Raw genomic sequence first — 8,412 nt, forward strand, 5'->3', positions numbered from 1 at the left:
AAAAGTGAAATAATAATAATTCACAAGTCGTCCTTGCATGTATATTCTTTCGAAGTCTCTGGCATTTGATAACCAACTACATCGTATTTTTCAATTTTACATTCAGTTATATCTTGTTGTCGAACCTATAAAAAAGATTGGTTCCGAGCTTAGAACTAATTTGAGAAATAAATACAATAATTAGCTTCGAGATTTTAATGAGGGATGAAATAATGAATACATAATAAATAATTGTCTGGAGCTTTCACTACTTTAGCATAGACTTAGATCAAAAGGCAAAACCAGAAAGTATTGCCATTTGCCAATTTCTTTGCATATACGTAAGTAAAAGATTAAATATACATTAAGTGTATATTTAAGTATATTTGGTGCTTACTTTTCGTTTCTAGGATAAATTAAAATTTACCTCCCTAAGATGAATTAAAATTTACCATTCTAGGATGAATTAAAATTTACCTTTCTGGGATGAATTAAAATTTGTCTTTCTAGAATGAATTAAAATTTATCTTTCTAGGATAGACTAGAATTTATCTTTCTAGGATGAACTAAAATTTACCTTCCTCGAATAAATCAAAATTTACCTTTTTAGGATGAACTAAAATTTACCATCCTAGAATGAATTAAAATTTACCTCTCTAGGACAAATATTCTCGGCGATAAGATTTTTATTCTCATCAACAATTATCATAGTTTTATATTCATGTCGTTTTCTATCGACTGGTGCAGATTGTTCAATTTCTTTTGCCCTATCAAAAAATCGTACTCGCGGTTGGACATGCTGCAAAAATAGATAATAGATAGATTTAAAGTTACTTTTTTATAAATCAAAGGAGAAATCATGGATTGTGAAATAGATTTTAATCTATTTTCAAAATTGTTTCAAAGAACTTACAGATAGTATAGGATAGCAAAAAAAAAAAGTAAAAAGAGAAAAAAGGAAAGGATAAGTGTGTATTATCATAAAATGCAGTGATAATAAATGATATTATATGATAAAAGATCATATCTATCAAAAAATAATCTCTATAATTGAAATATTGCAACAAATAGACGTAAATAATGATTGATTTTTTATTTATAACAATTAAAACATCTATCGTTTAAATTATTTAATTAATCTTTGAAATTCGAACTCATTTTAGAATATATCTGGAAAATTTAATGAATTTAATTATACACCTGAAGTGTATCATGTGATGAGACTTCTCGACTTGTATTTACTTCCAAAGTTTTCTTCTCATCTTCCGTAATTTCATCAACATTTTGCATTGTCTCCTATACAAATCCCTAATTAATTATCTTTATGCTAAAGTGTTTTTTCTTAAATTTAATGTAATGTTAGAAATGATGATCGTTAATGATTAATTTCATATAATTTTCAAATTATTTCTTTTTATAAAAATTATTAATTTTAATATATAATTTAAATTTAATTTTAATTATGCTATTAAATGTATGGATTTAGCAGGAAAATATATTACTGATTGAGAACATTGTGTTTTATCGGTATTTTCTTTTTTTCTTCATTATTAACCTTTACATTTTCCAAATTCTGAAAAATAACAAAATAATTCTTAGATCAATGAAAAATGATTTAAATATTAACATTTGATAATAAATGATAAGTTAATTCTTGATAAATTAATCAAAAATGTCACCTTATTTTTGTTTGTGACAAAAATTAAAACAATAAATTATTTTTACATTAATTGGAACATATAATGATTAACATTTTTGTTCGTATTTAAAAAAAAAAGGGAAGAACATTTGACTTAAATTAATTGTAAGGTTAGTTTTATAACATTAACATGTTTGTATGGTTTATCAGTGAAATATCTTAATCAAAGATTAAAATATTTGTTATCAATTTGTTGCGAAATTTGTTAATTTATTTATGATATGCAAAAATTTGCTCTTTTTTTGATAAATTTTTTTTTTAATCAAAAAATTTCATTCCACTTTCCCTTTTTTTCCTTCTCTTTCCTCCTCCTTGATTTTTCCTTCAATTATTAAATCACTGAATGATATTAATATTGTCATATAAGTAATCATTAATAAGTAATAAACCATTATTGCATAATTATTTTTATCAATGATAATACCAAAATTCTACCATCAATAATGATAATTAAATTAACTTAAATTTTTATCAAGATTTAAAAAAATATTCAACTGAATATTTGAATTTAAAGTTTAAAAAAATTTAGAAAGAAAAAAAATGTCTAATTAATATTTTAGAAAAAGTGATTACAAATTATTTTTACCTTCCAATCCTAAACTTCTTCTTTCTCTTTTTTAATGCCTACAAAGTATTATATTTTATTGAAAATTTCATTAAATTTCGTAATTTATAAATGATTAAAAAAGTATTCACAGATGGTTGCTTTTGAATTTGAACTTCATCAACAATTTTCATTTTTTTTTCTGATGGCTTTTTCAATGATTTGCTGATAGTAATTGTCGTCGATTGTTGTGTATCTTCAACTTCCATTTGTTTCATTTCCTTTTCTTTAGTACTAAATTTCTCTGATTCCATCTATAATTCTTTTCTTTTTCTTTTTACCTTTCAATTAATTATATTATTTCAATGTTTTCATATAAATTTTATGCATAATTGTAAAATTTATAAAGCTGATAATAATTAAAATAAAACGATTATTTATAATAATAATAACAATGATGACCAACAATAATAATAACAATAATAATAATAATAATAATAATTATTATTATTATTATTATTACTATCATTATTTTTATTATTATTATTTTTTTCACTTTCATCTTTATTTTCATTATTATTAGGATGAGGATATTTGCTTAGCATACATATAATGAATAATTGATGAATTGAAATTATAAATCAAATTTGTTCGTATCAGATTCAAATTTGTTCCAATAACGATGAGTTAATTTTCAACGATTAATTAATTTTTAACGATTAATTAAAATTTAACTAATCGTTATTGAAAATTCCAAAAATTTTTCATTTTTTAAATTATATTAAATCTTTTGAATGGAAAAAAATAAATAAAATTTCTTGCTTTTTCTGTAAATTTGTCGATTTTTGCTTTCTTTTTGCATGCACATAATGGTAAGAATAGTAATAAAGTTGCAATTATTGCTGATAATGTAACAATCATCATTTGAATGTTGAATCGAATATTAATTAAGAACAATTGAATTGTTCAACTGATGAAAAAACCTGCGTGAATTTCTCATCATTGATTGAAATTTTTTTTTTAAAGATTACACAGAATTTTATTTAAAAAATTAAAAAGAAAAAATTGAAAATTAAAACAATGCAGAGATATTTAAATTATTAGTAATAGTTTTTGAAAACAGGATTAAACAACGAATAGGCTTACATTTGAATTAAGTTGAAGTATTTTAATCACTGTTTGATTACTTTTTTTTGACCAACCAATTCATAAAGTTCAACAATAATTTGTTTCAATTTTAGCGAAGTTTTTTTTTCTGTTTTTCAAAATATTAAAAAAAAATGAAAATGCTTTAATATTGGAATTTTTCATTCGAAATAGAAATTTCAAAAAACAAAGAAAAAAAAATACCAGAAGTAAATCCAAATTACCTGTCTGTTTATTAACTTATCTTTTTAAGTGATCAATTTTTTAACTTATCAATAGGTTAACTGACTCAGACTAAATCCACCATTGAAAACTTTAAGCAATGGCTAACCATTAATTAACATAAAGCAAAATCATTTATTTATTGAATAAATAAGCCTCTTCTATATTTGCCTGAGGAAAAAAAAATAGGAATTAGAAATTACGAACCGACCACTTCATAGGTAAACATTAGCAAAAATATTAACCGCGCTGTGCTCTGATGAAATTTAAATAGTTTTAAGATTTTGAAAATGTTGCAAAATTATCCAAAAAAAAAGAATATAAGAAATGTCTTTTTTACGAAAATGTTACATAAGGCAAAGAAAAGAGCCAAAGATAGCTGAAATTAAGAAAAATAAGCAATAAAAAAGTAAATGGAAATGATAACAAGCCAACAAAATTCGCAGAAAAAATCGGAAAATGTCACTGACTTTTACAATATCACGTTTAATTTGACCATTTCTTGATTAAAGCATTTAATATTGCTAAGAACAAAACGACCTCTCAAATCTAAACTTATTTTGTAATAAATAGAATATCTCGTTATACCACTCAAGCAATTTACCCTTTTTCCCACTGCACAATCAAGATTCATTGCCCACACATTCTTCATGGTTTACAAAATTAACATGGATCAATTACAATTTTAGAACACTTTTTCCTAATATTTGTGATATAAGGCTTCATCTTACCATTATTACCATCAGGAATATCAAATCTTTGCTAATTATTATTGATAACGACGCAATCTTCTTCACTGTAGTGGTAATGATACCCGGTATAAATTTTTTTTTCTCAAGAGTATTCTGCTGTAGTGCTAATTGAAATATGATGAGATGAAACGCCAGATTAAATCTGTCGTCTTATTACCATTAGTATTTGAATGCCCTCATTCAATATATGCTCTTCATCATATTTTCCACATGATATAAATTTATCGGGCAAAAACTTTTACGTTCCACTCGTAACATAGCAAGCAACATGAAATATATACAAATGAACAAAAGCAAACATCTTCGAAAATATTTTTGAAGCTTCGACTATTCTCAACGTGCATCATAAACCATCACTGAAATAGAGACCTTTCATTTTTTCAAATTATCTTTTAATAGCGTCAGGGATTTACTAATACAGTATTCTCGAAAACTGAAAACTTCCGTAAGGTCCAATTTCAACAAATTTAAATTTCCAAATAAACACTCCATTATTTCTAGAAGCATTTGAGTTTTCAGTGCAATATTCTCAAGAGCATTAAGATGTTTTCCGATGTCAGGATTCTCAACGTAAATTTTATGCCTCTCGCAATATATTTCCGGTTCCATCCAACCAACCCTATCAAGAATCCTTAATGCATTTCGACTCATTTTTTGTTTTAGGAGAAGTAAATGATGCAAAAACTTATTTGTCCGATCAAATTCTCCATGAAGTGACAAACTTTGCTAAAAGCATTAATTATAAAGGAAAACTGAAAAATTCACCAGGGAGAACAAAAACTGAATTGACTTAGTTCGGGGAGGTCTGCATCAGAATGTTGAATAAATTACGATAGTTTCATATAAGGATTGAGGAAATGTCTCTATTCAACGTCGTATCTTTAACGAAGTAAGCAACAATTGTCTCTAACACCTTCCGAAAGAACTACGGTCACAGGAATTAAACCTTTGTGCGATAGAGAAATCGAGAAAATAAATTTCACAAAAAAAAAAATACAACCAGAAAAGGAGTAAGAGGACAGGGTAGAATTTTTTAGATAAAACATTTTTTAGATAAAACTTCACTGCAGAGCAAATTCCTGTAACTTACACTTTCGGCAACGCTTTTTATACAATATCCTATAGCCACATTCTCGACATCTGATCGCATCCTTTGGACGAATTTCATTTTCGCTATGACATTCTAAAAGAAAAAATTTTTTAAAATCAGAGAAGAAACTGAAGTCACTCCTTCAACCGTCTCAAGAAAAACAAAAGCCCAAAAAACAAGAAATAATATACTCAAATCACGATGAAATAAACGAGAAAGCACAAAGAATCATGCTAACTTAATCTATCATCACGTGATCTTCAAATACCTTCCACTAACCTCCACATATATAGATCATACTGTTAGTCTTTGCCGATGCACCACCACTTGGTATTGGAGTAGAACTGCCTTCCATTATCCAATTGTTTTCAGAAAACAAAATAGTAAATGAACAATATGCAGAAATTCAAAAGGATAAGCGGAGAAAGCAAAATAAATCGTTAGTTCGAAACACAAAAGAAAAATCTGAAATAACAATGTGACCTAAATTTAAGACAATAAATAGTAAAGAAAGTAAAGTACATTTAAAATGATAAATAATTGATTACCAATTACTTCGAACGTTCAATCTTACAAACAGAAATGTGAAATAGTTCATTCAAAATACTTTCTTTCCGAAAATTCATCTAAACGAAACTTTAAATTTCTAAAAAGAAAGAGAAAAGTCTGCAAACTATACCATACGATATTAAACAACCACTGACTAAAACAAACAACCAAGTTCAGCGTACCAAATAAGTGTCGCATATTTCATAATATGCCACAAACACTAACTTTAACGCGGCAACTCTGTGAAATCTTGCGTCTTTGATGAGTCAGTACTATTCGAAAATATTTGACAACGATACATTTAAGTGTTGCACAATCGTAGCAGTTGTAATGGTAGAATTATTTGAATAGACACAAAATATATTTATACCAAATTAAGGATAAAATTTGAATAATTTTATAATGAAGGCACGGGATAAACACATAAATGTTAATAGTATATTTGCATGAAAAATTAAAAATTTTTTGCTTAATTTGATAATTTGTAAAAATTTAAATCAATCCTTTCTTTACTTTTCTAAACAAAAAGTATTTTTGTTTAGAAAAAATTATGGTACGAAGTTATTTATTTCATTTATTTCTTTTTTATAAAAGCATTGAATTTATTTCCATCCTTTATTTATCATCTTAAATATAGCAAATAATTGAAATATTCAGTTAAAAAAAAAAAACAAAAAGTTCTTTTTGGAATAATATTGTTAATTAGGAAATCAAAATGAATTAAATGTGAAAAATATTTTGAAATTTTGATAATTACAAAAACAAAGTAAAGGAATAAAAGAAGTGACAGAAGAGGGAAAAAAAGAAGAACACTTAAGGCCTGAAAGTCACATCTGAAATCATTTGTAATCTTCTGTTATCCCAATTAGATGTATCAACAACTGGATCATTTACCCATAATTCTTGCCCATCTTCTACCTAAAAATTTATTAACTCTTATTAAATTAATTAAAACTTTAAATTAATTAATAAAATTAAGATTATAACATCAAATAGCTGAAATATGTTGTAGCATTTTTATTTTTATTTTTTCATACTTTTAAGAATACCTTTATCTTTTATAATATTATGTAGAATATTAGGAAAAAACAAATGCTTTGTTATTATTTAAGAATAATTAAAATAATAGAGCATAATTATTGGAAATAATATGGAAAAGAAAAAGAAGAGAAACTAAATATATCGGGCGGTATTCATCACTTTTGCGCCTTAATAACTACTACTACTACTACTACTGGAGATGAAACAACAAAAATAAGCATATTCTATTACTGCTTATTAAGATTAATCCTCAAATATCAAACTTTAAAAAAACCTAAAATTGCAGTAATAAAACAAAAAAAAAAACAAATTACTAAAACAACAAAAAGAAAAAAAAATGCATTTATGGTTAAAACAGAAGTCTGTAAATGTACAATTGCGCTATTTAACCAGTTAATAAAAGCATATTTGCGCATTTGTTAGCTTATCAAAAATAGGGTAATTGTATTGTTTCAAAATTAAAACAAAATGGGTTTAACAACAATTTTTGATTAATAATAATTAAATTTTCAATAAACTTTCAATTAATCCTTTTTTAATCAATTAAATTTTTTATCTCTGGCTAAAAAACGATTAAATTTTATTAATTATGCGATGATAAAAATGAAGTATTGAAAACCTTTCGATCAATAGTCCATTTCAGTATCGATTCCATATCACCATAATCACCTGCACATGTCACAACCACCGTTTCCTCACCAATTCTATGTTGAAAATTTTAAATAAAATTATCAAAATTTGAAGTAAAATGAAATAAACTTTGCAAAATTTCGTAATAACATTAACAATAATGTTTGCCATTAATATAAAACTAATGATGACATTGATTAATTATTAGCACCTAATTAAAAGATTTAAAAGTGTATCTTTAAGCGTCATAAATTTTGATTATATTCAAGCTTGATTATGATAATATCCAGTTTTCTTTTTTTTTTGTCTCTTCCTGTTACACTTCTTTTTTTGTTTTTTCAATCATTTGATTACAAAGCAACTCTATTGTCCCCTAATTCCTGTACAATTGATCGAAACAGTAAAAATAACATCCAGTTACGTCAATAAAGATTGTTTTTGTATGGTAAAATAAACACGTTGAAAATGAGATTGATGAGATACAGTAAACGCACATACAGTATAACTTCAATAAAAAGAGTTTAAAATTAACGATAAGAGAGAGAGAGAGAGGAATGCATACCTGCTATGTGCACTACATCTGACTTGCTTATCTGATATTTTTAGTTTCATTTCAAGTACCAAAGTAATCTTTGGCTCGGAACTAAATAATTAATAATAATTAAATAATAAATTAATTAAAAACAAAAATAATTAATAATAATAATTAATGATAATAATAATTAATAATAGTTAGTTAGTTAATAATAATAATAATAAT

At 25.2% G+C, this 8,412-nt stretch overlaps 3 protein-coding genes across 3 annotated transcripts in view; all 3 read right to left on the reverse strand.

Moving 5' to 3' along the window:
- Window positions 1-20: 20 nt before the first annotated feature.
- On the reverse strand, window positions 21-1,269 carry LOAG_10522 (hypothetical protein; the record flags this gene model as incomplete). The annotated part of the gene is made up of 3 exons (XM_003146047.1): window positions 21-125; window positions 632-778; window positions 1,180-1,269. 3 exons carry the CDS (start codon window positions 1,267-1,269, stop codon window positions 21-23), a joined length of 342 nt encoding a protein of 113 aa, XP_003146095.1.
- Window positions 1,270-4,445: 3,176 nt separating this feature from the next.
- LOAG_10524 (hypothetical protein) lies at window positions 4,446-5,903 on the reverse strand. The gene is made up of 3 exons (XM_020448178.1): window positions 5,712-5,903; window positions 5,433-5,525; window positions 4,446-4,698 (listed from the first exon to the last, which is right to left on the reverse strand). The coding sequence occupies exons 1-3, from the start codon at window positions 5,785-5,787 to the stop codon at window positions 4,676-4,678; spliced, it is 192 nt and encodes a 63-aa protein (XP_020301655.1). The 5' UTR covers window positions 5,788-5,903; the 3' UTR covers window positions 4,446-4,675.
- An 891-nt stretch (window positions 5,904-6,794) lies between these two features.
- LOAG_15542 (hypothetical protein) overlaps window positions 6,795-8,412 on the reverse strand; it is a gene marked incomplete at its 3' end in the record, with an annotated part of 7,388 nt that continues 5,770 nt past the window's right edge. Inside the window, exons 7-9 of the mRNA XM_020448955.1 lie at window positions 8,215-8,295; window positions 7,642-7,726; window positions 6,795-6,899 (exon numbers count right to left, since the gene is read on the reverse strand). Coding sequence (XP_020300933.1) covers window positions 6,795-6,899; window positions 7,642-7,726; window positions 8,215-8,295 — 271 coding nt within the window. The remainder of the gene's footprint in view (window positions 6,900-7,641; window positions 7,727-8,214; window positions 8,296-8,412) is intronic.

The sequence above is a fragment of the Loa loa genome (assembly GCF_000183805.2).
Source record: "Loa loa unplaced genomic scaffold supercont3.367, whole genome shotgun sequence".
NCBI lineage: Eukaryota > Metazoa > Nematoda > Chromadorea > Rhabditida > Onchocercidae > Loa > Loa loa.

Bases quoted from the DNA above. Each gene is read 5' to 3' on its own strand.
- LOAG_10524 (XM_020448178.1), bottom strand. From the start codon at position 5,787: ATGGAAGGCAGTTCTACTCCAATACCAAGTGGTGGTGCATCGGCAAAG. The intron at 5,526-5,711 runs GTTAGTGGAAGG...TTTTTCTTTTAG, and splicing joins TATGATCTATATATGTGGAG to AATGTCATAGCGAAAATGAA. The intron at 4,699-5,432 runs GTAAGTTACAGG...TCTCTATTTCAG, and splicing joins TAAAAAGCGTTGCCGAAAGT to TGATGGTTTATGATGCACGT.